Source organism: Diorhabda sublineata, chromosome 8 (assembly GCF_026230105.1).
Source record: "Diorhabda sublineata isolate icDioSubl1.1 chromosome 8, icDioSubl1.1, whole genome shotgun sequence".
Classification (NCBI taxonomy): Eukaryota; Metazoa; Arthropoda; class Insecta; order Coleoptera; family Chrysomelidae; genus Diorhabda; species Diorhabda sublineata.
This window is the reverse complement of record NC_079481.1, coordinates 14,135,901-14,151,931: the sequence shown is the minus strand read 5'-3', so window position 1 is coordinate 14,151,931 and position 16,031 is coordinate 14,135,901. Positions and strand designations below refer to the sequence as shown.

The window sequence follows — 16,031 nt, the reverse complement described above, 5'->3', positions numbered from 1 at the left end:
CAGTATAAGTAGAGCTACTTTCTACAATTCCAAAAAGATTAGATGTTGCAACCAATATTTACAATGAGTGATTCGAACACTTAATCATCAATTTTTCCACATTTTCGGTTTTGAGGCCTCCCATTTTTCACAACCTTTAAAAACAACTGTTAAATATCATTCATTTTGGAACAATTATTTTGTCGTTAATTCTTGATTTTAGGTCTCTTTTGTTTTAAATTTAGTTTTTCAATAATTTTTTGGAGAAAGATAAAATTTGACGTTTCATTAATTATATATCAATATTTCAGCAAAAGGAAGTTGTAAAGTGAGGGGGGGTTCAAAAGTTGCCTGGAAAATGACTATTTGACTAGTTTTTTATCACCCTCCCCTACTCGCAATTTCCTACTGCATTTTTCTTACATTGGAAAATAAAATAAAAAAATTCGGTTAGTTTTAAGGTTAGGTTAGGTTATTTACCTTAAAATTAACTTTTTCACCAGACATTCGTAAAGTATAAGTAAAACACGATTTATTTTTTACATTTTTCAACCTAGAAAAACTATGTGAAGGTGACGTTTTGGCGCCCAAGGGCGGTTTCTTATTGGGAACGTGGCAATAAAACACCCAAGTGGACTAACATTAATATATTTTCTGAGCTTTCGAATATTTATGTACGAGTATTCATCGTCTGGGACTGAAATTATGGTCAATACAATTATACTTTCTGACGCGCGTTTCGATAACCAAGTTATCGTCTTCAGAGACTGAATTGTTTGTAAACAATGTACATTTTACCAACAGAAGTGCAGAATTGTTTATCGAAACTTTTAAATCATTAAACATGTTTTAGAAACGATTAAAAAAATTGATTTCAATATTTACGCGTTTAGTGTCAAATTACTTAGAAAATAGGAAGTATAATAAGTTGCTGTCGGTAATTTGATCATCTAATACGCAGATTAAATGGAAAGTGTTAATAAAGTTTTTCTGTACTTTCATAGTAATATTCTGTTATTGAAAAAAAAATTAGTAAATAGTACTTGTGTGGATTTATTAGTCAACTGAAAGTGGTTTTGAATTTCAAGTGATTGAAAAAAATCACATAAAAAGTGTTGTCTTATTTAGTTTAATTTATAGCTATCGATTTTTCATCTTTTTTATATAGTATACAGGGTGGCAAATAGAAAACGTAACCAATTGTCAAAAAGCTCCAACATTATATTTGAGAACGATTAAAGCGTCTTATATAATTATAAAAGCACCGATATCATTTATACAAGGATTTTGGACAAGGGATTATTTATTTTTCAACGTCATCTCCTTTCAAGTCCATACACTTTTCACAGTGATGTTCAATAAGTTCGATACACTTTTGATAGTAAGAATCGTCAAGCTCCTCAAAATAGCCATCAACTGCCGACATCATTTCTTCATTGTTGGAAAAATTCTGGGAACAGAAAATATTCCAAGGGGACTAAGTTTTGGTTAATAAGATGCATGAGGTAGCAATTCAAATTTTAATTCACTAATTTTGACCATTGCAATAACAGATGTGTGAGCTAGTGTATTGTTTTGATAAGCCAAATTCGGCTGTTTTTGCTTGATTTCTTTGCTCAAACGTTGCAATAAGTTCGCATAATATTCGCTGTTGATAGTTTTTCTTTTTGAAGGTAGTTAATGGAAATTATCTCACGCGTATTCCAAAAAGCCGACACCATGACCTTGCTTGCAGATGGAATTATCTATGCTTTCTATGGAGCTAGGTCTCTCTTTTTAGCCCATTTTTTAAATTGTTCTTCGGTTTTAACTGTGAAATGATGGACTCGTGGTTATAAAACAGCCCAAAAATTCGGCTTTATTTTTGTGGAACATTGCCAAAAACATCTTCACGACACTGTTTCTGTTCCATTGTGAGCACAGAACCCATCTTGCGCACAGCTTTCTCGTGTCCAAATTTTCAGTTAATACTACATCTGATAGCTCATGCATTTCCAGTCGACGATCAACTAGTATCGTTTTTTGGATTATCTTCAACATTTCTGGAGTCGTCACCTCATTTGGTCGTACGGCCTCGTTTAAAGTCTTTTCCCCAATATTTTATTGTTGATGACGAAGGTCAAGTCTCACCCGGAGTAGAATCTAGTTCAGCTTTTATAACGTTTACAAATCATTGAAAACGTTCACCATCGATAGCCGCCAAACACATATTAAACAACTTGCCGTCTTCAAACTTGAAACATATGCTGTTTAGATTGTGTCCTTTCTAGTACAATGATATTTGTCAAGCAACTACTGCCATCTCTAGGTTAAGCCATCCTCGTATAACGAAGACTAGTGTGTACTCTTTGACGAGTTCTTGACGCGATGATCCATAATCAAAATTAAAACAGAATTTAATGTTCTATAAGTTTTATAATAACCATGTTTTCTGTATAATAAGTCTTTTAAGGGATAGTACCAGTAAATTGCAGAAATGCCCCTTTTGAGGTCTAGTGAGGGGGAACATCTAGAATAGTTATATTGGAATAGAAATTAACAATAAAGATGGGAAAACTGAAAACAATTAACAACTGAAAAAAAACGAAACTATTTGGATTGGAAAATTTTAAAAGATATAATTCCTTACAACTGAACTGCTACTTCTTTTAAATGGCATACCTTTTGCCATTCGTTGTGAAATGATCTTACATGTTGATAGTCTAGAACATTATTCCATAAATGTTCGGCATTTTTTGTATCAAACATACCCTGATAGATGGATAGGACGTCTAAGTTTATTTTTTGCCCACCCAAATCTTCAGACAACTTGTTTAAATTTTTATGTGCGCGGACCAAGAAAAGAATTTTTTTAAATGAATAGACCCACGACAAGAGATTATATGATTAAAAGAAATATTTCAATGGCAGACATTGAAAACTCTGTCCTCTCCACGAGTCAGCGACTGATTTCATGTATAGAAAATGATAAACGACATTTTGAACACCCAAGTCATCACTAATTACCCAGTTATCTGACTTGTTAAATGTTAGATTAGTAGTTTATTACATGGTTAATTTTCATTTCTAGTAATATGAAGAAATCACTCACGTCAAAATAATAAGAGCATTGAGTTGAAATTCTACAGAAATATTTATGAATGTTGGATGTATGTCGAAAATGATCAGGACTCTGCTAGGTCTCGAGTATTGGAAATATGTTGCATCAAAATTGCTCGAATATTGATGAAAACCATATACATGTTTAAAAAACCATACAAGTGGAAATAATAGGAGCATTGAGCTAAAATTCGAGAGCAGTGCTTATGGAAGTTAGATGTATGTAGAATATTAATTTAGTTCATTTTTAAAAGAACTTTTTTGATTATTTGTTTAGAGAAATCACATGTATAAAATATATGAAACAACGCCCTCTAGTACCCACGTTGTTGATTTAATTGTTTAGAATATATATATTTTATTTTGTGGAACAAAATCTCTTTCAAATAACATAAAGTTTAAGAACATCGCGTAAGCACAATCGAACTTACAGACGTTTTCTCATAACAAGTTTCCCACTCTCCCCCATCTCTCATTTGAAAATATATACTTAAGCTTTTGATATGAGAAATGTGCAGAATTTACTGAAGAGCTCGACTATCCTATATAAAAAGTTACATTTTTGAGTAAATTTGAAAAAATTTTCCTTTTTCAATTTTATATTTCGAAATATTCTAATGGTGGACCTGAAAATAATTTCTACGTATTTCTCGGGGCCACTTCAGCTATAATTTCTTTTCTGAAGCCGACCGTCGTTATTATAATATACAGGGTGTCCCATAACGAGTTAAAACTATCTGTATATGGCAAAATACTTATAGTAAAATCATGAAAATTTCTACGTTTGGGTTTTTAACTATAACTTTCTTTTTTTAAATTAAACACCCTGTATATTATTACATTTTTGAAATCTACGTAAAATTTTTTTATACTTTTATCTAAAAACTTTATTCAAGAAACGCATACTTTTTGAGTTATTAATTGACAAGATTACAAAATTTACAGAAAACATGTAATATCTGGATAACGGTAAGGTTTAGGTATCGGAAAGTATACATGAATTTGCCTTATTTTTTAACCCTGAAGGCATTAAAATAGAAAAATCCGGGGGGTTCTATTTAAAAAAATAAAGAAATTTTATATTTATGAAGTTAAAATTTGAACACTTTTTACAGACACCCTGTATGGTCTAAAAAATTTTTCAACATAGATTCAAATACATCTGGCTTTGCTTAAAGCAACAGAATAGAAACCATTTTCATATCCTTAAGGGTTTCCTCGTAAAAAAATAATTTATAAGGGTGTGAAACGGTCAAATTTTTCACAAAAAAATTAATAACTCAAAAAATATGCATTTTTCGAAAAAAGTTTTCAAACAAAAGTGTATTAAAATTTTACGTAGATTTCAAAGATGTATTAATATACAGGATGTTCTATTTAAAATAACAAAGTTACAGTCGACTTCCGTTTTCATGATTTTACTAGTTTTAACTCGTCGTGGGATACCCTGTATAACATCTCACATATTAACTAGAGGCTAGTCTCTTATGATTATGGTTTGTTTGCTACTTAGCAATTCATCTTAACAATGTAGATTATAGAATAATTATCAAACGAAGGTTAGTAAGAAATTCTAATTAAAAAATGGATAATACATAAAATTTTTAAATATCCGGCCATCTTTGATAATATTTTAGTTAAAAAGGTCGTATCCGAAAACCCAAACATTTTCATGATTTTACTATACGTATTTTGCCATATACACATATTTTTAACTCGTCGTGGGACACCTTGTATAGTTGCTCAACCGGCACTAGTTGTAATACTAATTCAACTAACAAGCACATTTTAATTGAATATCACAAATCTGCCGCAGTTTCAGTTTAAGCTTGATCCAAAATAGATCCTAAACGAGTCCTACCTCAATTCCTCAAAGATGTGTAACTTTACCTTAAGCAATCGAACAAAATATAAATAAAAATCGATTTATTCCATGAGTAAATTGATGGCAAAATAATTAATTTGTTCCATAATTTACCGGTACAAAAAAGAACGGAACCCATCAATTTCATATTATAAAATCTCATCATGCAACGCTAAAAACTACGAAATTAATTTCAGCTCTTGCTAAAAAAAATTAGAAATTTTCATAGTGTTTATTGAAAAAAAAAAAAACATACAAGATACGGCGTTCATCGTAGTTAACAATGTTGGTTTTCTGTAAATCGCATCAAGCACTTGACATGTGATTGCCACTACTTGACAGATCAGTCAAACGTCGGACATTGATTAATATTTGAACGCTGGAGGATGTTTTTATTCATACGCTTGTTTGTATATAACGAACGCTTCGCATTTATGAACTAGATTCATATTTAACATGCTATAAAGACGTTCGAAGCGAGAAAATTCATCAATTTGATTAAGATTGATGTGTTTATAATTTTTTTATTCAATTTAAAATGTAAATGTTTTTATAAATCTTCAATTTGTTGCCACTCAAATTAATTTATTCGCTACTAATCTAACAAATTCAAAACTAGTATTTATATCTAAAAAAAAGTAATACCAATTTAAGGTAATCATTTCAAAAGTCATGAAACTTTCCACAATAAATCCTCCATACAGAGTGTTCCGGGTGAGTTGATCACGTGAAAATAATGCTCACACAACCCTCATCACAACCCCTCGTTTCTGAGTTATAGGCATTAAAGTTGCGACATCAGAACATATATTTAAGTATATTTTCTAAATTATACATTCGAACATTATGAATTTTTGATGGATGATTACGTATGTCCATATGGTGTCTTTGACAAAATAAATAATTCTACACTACTATCTGATAGACAGGGACGGCTCATGCCCATGGTATCTTACTAGTTTTCATTTTTTTTTATTCCCATGTTTTTTTTTTCATAAATTCGCCGTAAAAACGAAAATTTAAAAAAAAATTCATGGAAATCGGATGATTTTTTGATTTTCAGGAAACAATAAACGACGGGACCGCGAAAGTATAAAATTACCAACGTAGATCCTACAAAGTTGGAGAACAGAAAACGAATCATTCTCCACTGTGACTCGAGAATTTCGATTTGACGTTTCTTTTACATCTTTGAAAAACTCCTTATTTTTTAAGTCACTCGCAAATTGTTAGATTAGTGGAATATACATTGATAATAATTTTTTTTACTAATCTTTATCTTTTATCCTTAACGGTGGCCTTACATATGTGACGTATATTTGGTGAAGGTACTTAACCGGGTCTTAACTTAATCTGCCGTCCTTCAGTAAATCTTCGCTTGGGCACCCATACTATAAGAGTTTCACAAATTATCAGCTAACCAAAGACACAAACTTTCCAATAAAGTGTTTATTGATGCTACAATTGGTTTAGTTGAAAATTTAGATCTATGAATTTTTGGTAAACAAAATAATTTGCAAGAAAAACGTTATAGTTTGTTAGTTTCTTTGTTAATTTAACCTCCGATTAGTTTATTAGTTTCTTTTGATATTCCTACTGCTAGCAGAGCCGTATGAAGAATCACGAAGATTCACCAACAATGACGAAAAAGCAAAATCCTATCAAGAAAGATGTACGCAGTTTTCATTCGTAAAACAAGATTATCCAAATCTATTAAGCTTGAAGATAAACGTGCAGTTACTCGTATACCACAAGATGTTTACTGAGAATCAATATTCGCATAATAATTTGAATCTGTCGTAAAATTTGTATCAGTCACTGTACATCCACCCTATTCGGCTTATTTGGCAATGTGTAATTTTTAGTTTTCTTTTTTTCTTTTATGTAAAAAAATATTTACGTGGTCGAAGATTCACGACGGAAAATTTTTTAAAAGCAATCAGTTTAAGTTTTCTAAGTTATGGAAACTTTTTTTTCTTCCTTTCAAATATATAGCATGCCCCTCGTATCATTATTTGTTTATTACAAAGAAATAAAGAAAAACTAACTTCAGATTGGTGCAACGTATCACAAAAAATATCTTCTTCTTCTAAAATGTTAACGAAACAACACTGTTAATTTCTTACGGTTTCCAACAATAAATTCGAGTACCTGGTTGTCGACTTCAATATCGATACAAATTACGTTTGCCTTTTCCAAGTTCAAGGTGATTCTAGAGATTTCGTAATGAACTTCTAAATTCTTGATATTTTATAATCCATAAACAAAGAGAAGGTGCACAGTTAAATGAAGAACAGCGATTGTTGTACAAATAGTTAATGTTACTAATTTAGTTGAGTGATAGCTAACAAACATTGTAATAATGAAAGTAGATATGAAAGAGAAAAGATGCAGAATTTAACTTTCAGATGCTACTAATATATAGTACGTTTACCAGATATGATAATTCCACGAATAAATACTCCTCTTTCAAAGGAACAGAAGTTTTTTAACAAATCAACTAACCTTTATCAAAACGTATTAGATTTTTGTAGTTTTTTGTTTTTCATTTTGATTTTGGAAAAAGGTGGTTCCACATACAGATATCTAACACCTAAACCGTTGAGTACAGCTACATCCTCAATAAAAGTACTTTCCTTATTGTACCTTTTAATGTTGATTGAAAAGTGATTTGAACGATGTACCAGAAAATGGAGACTAGCAAATTATTAGATCTCACTAAGTCCTCAAGTCCTGCGAGAAATAATGAACTTACATCAAAAGTAATTAAAATTTCCCGAGCTTCATCTCTGTATTCAGAATCTATTTTGATGTAAGTTCATGATTTTTTTCATAATACCTCATCCCACTCACAGTATAAAAATTTTGTAATTTAACTAATTAACTGGAACTTCTGCATGCTTTTTCGCAATGATAATACAAGAATCAAACAAAAAATCTATGAATTGATTGACCAATTAGTGATAATACGAACGAAAATAGTTTATATTGAGAAACTTATTCATGATTTCATCAATAGATGGCTCTTGTAACAATTATACTTTTCTTGGAGCTGACTATTCAAAAAATTGCATACGTTGTAACGGAAAAGAAACCATGCAACAATGAAACGTTAGCTGGAACCCTGATGAGGAGTAGTAATATTTTCACCAAATGCTCTCGGATTCCATTTTAAATGTCCTTTGATAGGTCTTCGGATCTATCTTCTTGCCATCCGATTTTAAAAGTAAACGATTAATGGAATTAAGTATGAATCACTAAATTTTACTTATTACAAAGAATAAAAAGTAAAAAATAATATAAAAAAAAATTCAAAAACTTTACTTTGTAAATGTTGAAAGCTAAAAATAATAGTAAAACTTTGATGAAAATTTTATAAAGAATTAAAAGTACACTAGAAAATAAATATGGCGACAAAGTTGGTATGTAGAGAACTGAACTTATCCACCTCCTTATGCCCTTATTGAGTCGCATCTTCGATGTGCCTTTTCCTTCTGGAGTACGTGGATTAAATTTGAGCGAATCTTCAATCTACAAAAGAGAGCTGTTGGATATTCACTCGGACTAAGCAGCAGGGCTCACTGCAGGAACTTCTTTGAAAGGTAAAAAATTCTGACCCTTCCTTCCTTATTTCTCTTTGCCTAATTCGTAAGCACGCTTCTCCAATCTCAGAAAGGTCCTTGCACAGCTATACCGACCTACTCCATATTCAGAATTAGTTAAGGGCTCAATATTTTACAAACCAAAAAAATGCACAATCACTTGCCAAATGAAATCAAATCGATATCATTTTTTCCCGCATTCCGCAATAATTTTATGGAACTAAGATACCATTTTTTTAATGATGAAAATTTTCAATTTTTCAAAGTTAATTTTTAATATTGTACACTCGATTATAATCAGTGATTTTAAGTATGTTTTTGTTCATAGAACTTTAATGATTACTTAACAAAAAAGGTACAAACGATTATATGTGAGAAAAAATAAATTTTAAGAGAAATTGTTATTATTTTTAATTGTAAAAACACAAATGAATATTTTTGTATACATTTTTTGTTCAATTTGTTCTTTTTCTGTGTAGATTATGACAAAAAAAATATAACAACTTCATTTGATTATTTGGAAAAAAGTTATACGTGAATGAGTTAATTTTCATTAACATTTAAAGCCCTCAAACCAAAATAAGTTTTCATTTTTTTATTTCCATCATTTTTTTCTTAAATCCACCGTAGAAACGAAGATTTAAAAAAAATTAATCGAAATCTGATGATTTTTCGATTTTCTAGAGGGGACCGCGAAAATATAAAATTACTTCTACGTTTTAAGCCAGTAGACAACTTTTGGTTGCTACTTATAGCTAGTTAAAATTAAAAGATAGCTACGAGGGTTGCTTCTTAAGTCTTAAGATATGGCAACACTGATGTGAAAATACACATGAAGCAACATCTCGAGTCAACGTGTTACGCTTATTTTCCGAGTTTAATTGTGGTCGTACTTTGCTACAGGATGAATTTCGTGAAGGTAGTCCAAAATTGACTGTTGTACCAGAAAATATCGATCCTGGGCGTAAACTGATAACTGAGATTGAGGCATACTTGAGCATTAGTTCCACTCGCAAATATTCAATATTGAGTGAAAATTTGACTGTCAAAAAGATATGTTCATGATGGATACCGCATAATTTGACAATAGCTCAAAAAAATATAAGCGAAATCTAACAAATGTCGACCAGGTTCTAGTCTAAAAGGTACACCAGCATTTGTTTGCCAGAATTGTTCGAAAAAATCGATGACCAAATGATTTCTTCTAATAGCCACAGATCAAAAATAAATTGAGACGTTTTTCTACACCTGAAGAAACGGTAAATGCGTTCAAATCACATATTTCGGAGGTACTTCGGAAGGAAAAAATGCTTCCATAATTGGTTCGAACGCATGCAAAAGTTCTTAAAAGAGATAGAGTTGGAAAACAATTAAGTCATATGCAATTATAAATATTTGTTTATCTCAAAACTTAATTAGCAACCCTCGTATCTTACAATTTAACTAAATGATGAAAATTATCCTGTTGACGATAAACCCAACTTCCAATACTGAGTATAAGGATTTATTTCACAGATAAACTGTACTTTATAAACTCATTCATAAGAATCATATCTTCAATAAATTTCACTCATAAAGCATAAAAGAACTAGTGGGGTATGACATACCCCACGATTCTAACGATGAACGAATTTATCACCACACTAACGGCCGTTCAAATTAAAGATCTTTGTATCTAGTTATTTACCGGCTCAGTGAATACGCTATTGAGTTTGTCAACATCTATTATAGCTCATAATCAGCTTTGTAAAAATATTAAACATTGTGCATATTCAAGTATTTGACTTGATTATAACGATTATAACGATTATAATTTATTTTTATAACGAGTAATTTCTGCTTTACTTAAATAAACATTTATTCTCATTTTGATAGATAAATATATTTAATTGACAACGTAGTAATTATATCAAGAATATATATTTGTATAGATTAATATATCCGTTATCTATTATTGTGCTTGTGTGAAGTGATTCAAATTTCGAGGACTACAAATTAAATTTTTTATTTCATTTTCTCAGTTCATTCGTCCTTTATTATTTGTTTCATATAATCAGCAGCGACTAAATTAGGTTCACCTATTTTGGCTTTACATTTGGTTATTGATGTAATTAATTCAAATACTTATAACAATCTTTAAGGAAAAAACACTGTTGATCGGAATCCAAAATAGAGAATAACCTAATTAAAAATCACGGTGATATTTTGAGACCTGAGATCTGTGAACATGATCAGAATAATTTCAGATAAACCTGAAAATAAACCTTAAAATTTTAGAATCCTACTTTAAAAAATTTCAATTGGAAATGATTACCAGTAAAACTAGAAAAATTATTTATAAAAATGAGTAGATTTGTAGTTGTATTAGTTAAATATACAAAATATACAAAGAAATAATTAAACTGTGTCGAAGATTATTCATTGTATGAAATTTTGAATTAGTTCTCGTCGAATTCCTCAGCTGACTAGATGCCATTCTTAATTGAATTCCGAAGCATACCTTAGTACAATTTCTGAACATAATTAAGTTAATTCACTGTTTTTCTTCTTCCTATATTGTAAACAATTGCTGAAGGAGTCGTTGAATTAGACGAGCGCAGTGAGGAAAGACATTGTCGTGGATCTCACGGCTGTAGAGGGTTCGTTTGAGTATTTCTATGCATTCATTGTTGTGATTGTTATAGTTAATCCATGTCTCATTACCTGTCACAATGGATTCCAAAAAATCTTCATCAGTATTGTAATTGTCAAGAAATTCCAAAGCTGCACCCATTCGAGTTTTATGGTTAGTCAGTCAACATCCTTGGAAATTTTCTGTATCGCAACTGTTCAGTTACTAAATAGTACAAGGCTGTTCTTGAAACTTTCGAAAATTGCGTCGATAACTTACTTACTTGATAAATTCACTGAACAATGTCGTCTGCAGTGAAGACGCTCTTCATCTCGAAAAAGAAAAGCTAACGATAAGCTGTTTTCATTGTTTGTTTGTTTGTTGATATTTTAGCTTTTTTTGGTCGCTCCGACAACCCAAAATTTTAAATCATAAAGATTTCAGCCTTTTCAAGTTTCTACAGAAGCCATGGATTTGAGATATATAAATGTACTAACAAAGTCCCCTTAATTTAAAGCGTATAATCCAATGGTAAAGAGACAAATAGGGGTTGTTATTTGAAAAATTAAGTTTTTAGATAGCAAAATTCGGCACCATTTTCTGAACACCCTGTATAAATTTTGGTCAAGGTTTTCACAGATTTTGAAAACTGTAAGTGTCATTTGTCCAAATTCCAAAAATATTAGACCTGACTCACTTAAACTTAGAAATATAATTTTTTTAGTGGAGGACTGCATGTGTAAAAAAATTTCGAAAATGTGAAATAATTAAAAAATGGTGCCTTTTATAAAGTTATGTAAATTTAATAAAAACTATAGCATTCCGTTTAAAATAACGAAGTTTGGGTCCACTTCTGGCATAACCGGAAGTTCCAGAGAACTGGAATTATTTTAGCTACAACGAGCATTTCAGAAAACCCATGCAAGCAAATTTTCAGTACACTAGTCGCAGTACTTTCCCATGTACATATCGATTCAGCTCGTCGTGAAGGACCCTGTACACTACGACTGTTCGATACGGAATCCTATAAAATTAAATGATGTTTAAGTTCATTTGAAATTTTGCTTAATAAATCCAATATTGAAAAAATTATGTTCAATACTACTTGAGGTACGAACCGTGTAACTAGCGTCCTCTATGAGAATAAGACATAAAAACAAATTCATTGGATGATTCAGCTTCCCAAACATATCCATGTAAAATTTTTCTAACAATCGATTATTTCAGCACGAAAATCGATATAATCAACTATAATTAGAAAAAAACGACAAATCCTTCACAAGATTGTTTTTTTTTGGAAACAAAGCAAAACATGTAAAATACTCTTCCACGAACCTCCACTGGTTAATATCTCATTCCACAGCAATATCCCAATGGTTATAAATCATCTTGTATATTATAAAAATTACAGAAAATCCTAATGATGGGTATAACACAATTATTCACTTAATTAATGGTAATTCGGAAAATATTATCATAAAAAAATGATTATTCCACGCATAATAGTTAGAAGTTTTACTTTCTTACGGTTTATATAGTTCAAAGGAACGAAAGTAAATGTCGGTGCGTTCTTAGTACGAGTACTACTTCATATCCCATTCTAAACAGTACTTTCGTAGGGTATCCCTACTCCATTTTACATTAGAATTGTAGAATCGTCAATCTTTGCTATCTATCGAATAAATCCTCCACCGCATATCTGCTTTTGTTTATCTCTACCTGTCTACAGTCGCGCCGTGGTACTGTCGACAACAGTACTGTCAGAGTACCGTAGGAATTACGACTTGTTGGTGATGGTATTGTGAATTAGATCGACGTGTATGAATGTGTACGCAAAAAAATATATCAAATTAATCGGTACCTGGAATTAGGTTCTTGTTTGTAAATAATAATGATAGATTAGTGTTGATTTGGAGGTCTATTTTTTAAGTGCCGATGTTTTTGACTTTTACATTATGAGTGCGGAATCTGAAAATACCAATACTTTGAATTCAATGGATTTCTGGGATTATACCATAGAACTGGAGTGCTTGCAAGGAAATCAAGGTTGGATTATTTAACGTTCTAACTAATTATATTTCTATTAAACTCGAATTATTCATATTTTTTAAAACATTTTAGTAACTCGGAATATATTCTTATCGTTAATAAAGTTTATAATTTATTTTGTGATAATTTTAAAATTATGTACATATTTACACTTGTATTCAATTTTCCATTAAAAAATAAAACACTGGGAAAGTAATTTTATTTAGTGGTGGGTTCAAGCTTATATAAAAATGCAAGGATAAGGCATTGGCTAAAATTTCATATACTCAATAACTTTTTTGGATAATTACAGTAATTTCTCGAAAATTTGGTAGCTTTTTATATAATTTTCAAACTCTTAGTAATTTTTCAACAACTAAGTAACTTTCCGATAATTTCTGGGAAATTTAAATATATATGCATATTTTAATAACTTCCCGGTAAGTAGAACTAATTTTAAAAAAATTGGATAATGTCCCCACGTCCATTTTTTGGAAATTTGCTCAATTTATTAAGAGTTCCATGTTTTTTGGTCATTCAATTTGTTTTTGTATTAGTCTTGGATTTGAGCTCTTTTCCAAAATGAATTTATAGGTTATTGTTGGTAATTTCAATTTTATGGAAAATTTTAACATTCTGCATCTTTCAAGGAAACACCGATTATATTTTGATAACGTTTTAATATATTTTTTAAATGTTAAAAAATGCTAATTAATAATTTCTAAATTTCATAGTTTTCTGAAAAATTTTTGAAAGTTGAATGATTTTTCTGAAGAAAGCGATTAATACTTTGAAATATCGATTACTTTCTCAATGTTTTTTTAAACTTTTACCAATTTCTTAGAAATTTTGAATATCTATTTTTTAGAATTCTGTGACTTATTTTTTGAAAATTAAGGTTGAATAAAATTTAAAAAAAAATTAATATAAGTTTTTCTCTTTGGTTACATTCTCTCCATGAAATTCTGATTATATTTTGGAAATTCCTCAACTGCCGAATAAATTTCTGTTATTTTTTTTTGCAAAAGTCGATTATTATTTCAAATTTCCAATCACGTTCCCAATGGTTTTTGGATCAAAGAACAATTTCTCAAAAATTCACTAAAGTTTTCGATAAATTTTGGAAATATATGCAAAATTTATCAAAAATATGTTAATGATCTAGTTCTCTCTCAAAATTTTTAACAATTTCTCAAAATTTGATAACGTCATCATTCATTTTTTAAACTTCATCTCAAATTTGGCTTGTTATGAATATTTTTCGGTAATTTTAGTTGAGTTTCTCTACTCTCTTGATAACAGTCTGAATCTTTTTGAGGCTTTGCTATAATTTTTCGAAAATCTTTATTTCACTGCATCCTCCATGAAATTCAATAAATTTTTGGAAACTAGAAGTTTTTTGAAAATTTTGTAGCATTCTCCATCTCTATGAAATTCGCGTTATATTTTGGAAACATCTTAGTATTTTTTTTTAATTTTAAGAATTGCTACAAAAATTTCTAAATTCCATAGTTTTCTGAAAAATTTTGGTAATATTCTGAACCTCTCTCAAAAGTATGACCAATTTTGACGTTATCGATACATTTGAAAATGTTTTTCTGGACATTCAATAACGTCTATCTAACCTTATTGTCTGCACATTTTTTCTGGAATCTTTTTGAGATTTGACTACTTTTTTTACACCCTTATGGAAATTTCGAAAAATATTTCCCAAATTTTGTAAGTTTTTTTTTCGTATTCGTATATATTCGTACAGTTTATTTGTAATTTGGTATCGCTTCAGATATTTCCTTGAATCTGCAAACAATCTTTCTCAAATTTGGTAATGCTCCGGTAATCTCAGGAATTTCTTCATTATCGTGGTACTTTATAAAAAATTAATTTTTGACTAATTAATTTGATGAATCTTTCTAAAAGTTTTGTCTTTTTTTGAAAATTTTCTCTGAGAATTGAAGCAATTTGTCTGTGGCATCTATTAACATTTTTTGAACTTTAGAATAATATTCTCGAGAAATTTTCGGGATTTCTATTTTCTAGAAATTGAGGAAATTTCTCGAATATTGACATCAATTGACAATGTTTTGTATTTTTTTAACGAGTCGAAAAGTTTCTCGTATTTTCAATAAATTTTTTTGATATTTAGTAAAGCTCTGGTGGAAATTTGACTAATTTCTCAAACATTGTGTAACTTTATGGAAAATTTGACTCATCCCTTGATTGATGAATTTCAAATTTCAACCTAACCTAACCAAAAATTTAGGATATTTGGAAAATTCTTCCTGGAAAATCAAGCACTTCTTAGGAAGCTGTATATCTTTAAACATTTTCTCGAAAATCTGGATAATGTTCAAAAAATTGTTATTATTATGATACTTTCCTCGAAAATTGGACCATTTTTCTTAAATTATTGACGTTGCCGATTTCTTCTACACAATATTGTTAATTTCTTAAAATTTGCTTTTCAATCTTTCCGGCAATTATTTCAGTTGTTAATAATAATTTCGCAAATATGTTCATGAGATTGAAGGAAATAATAGAAAAGGTATCTGTCCATGTGAAACTATATCAATCATTTCAAACTCAATGAAGTCAGTTTCTGCAGCTAAAACTTATGTTAATATCAGAGTTTAAGAATATATTAACGATTTATGCTATTGACTCATTATTATATTCATAATTTATCAAAGAAAGTGTTATTAGATTAAAATTTATATCAATCTAAATAGCATCTATGCCGCTTTTTGTACTCAATTTCTCTTTTTAAAAATCATAAGACAAGTTTATTTATTTGCAGAAAATCATTATCAAATCGAATCAATTTATTTAAAAATTTTCTGTAGAAATAAGT

General features: G+C 29.9%; 1 protein-coding gene across 3 annotated transcripts in view; it reads left to right on the top strand.

The window, feature by feature from the left end:
• LOC130448447 (cerebellar degeneration-related protein 2) overlaps positions 1-16,031 on the top strand; it is a 158,193-nt gene that overhangs the window by 79,525 nt on the left and 62,637 nt on the right. The window contains exon 1 of one of the 3 annotated variants that reach the window (XM_056785837.1): positions 12,881-13,201. The exons of the other annotated variants lie outside the window; for them this stretch is intronic. Coding sequence (XP_056641815.1) covers positions 13,111-13,201 — 91 coding nt within the window. The 5' untranslated portion in view covers positions 12,881-13,110. Of the gene's footprint in view, positions 1-12,880; positions 13,202-16,031 lie in introns of those variants that run through there. 3 annotated transcript variants of the gene reach the window in all.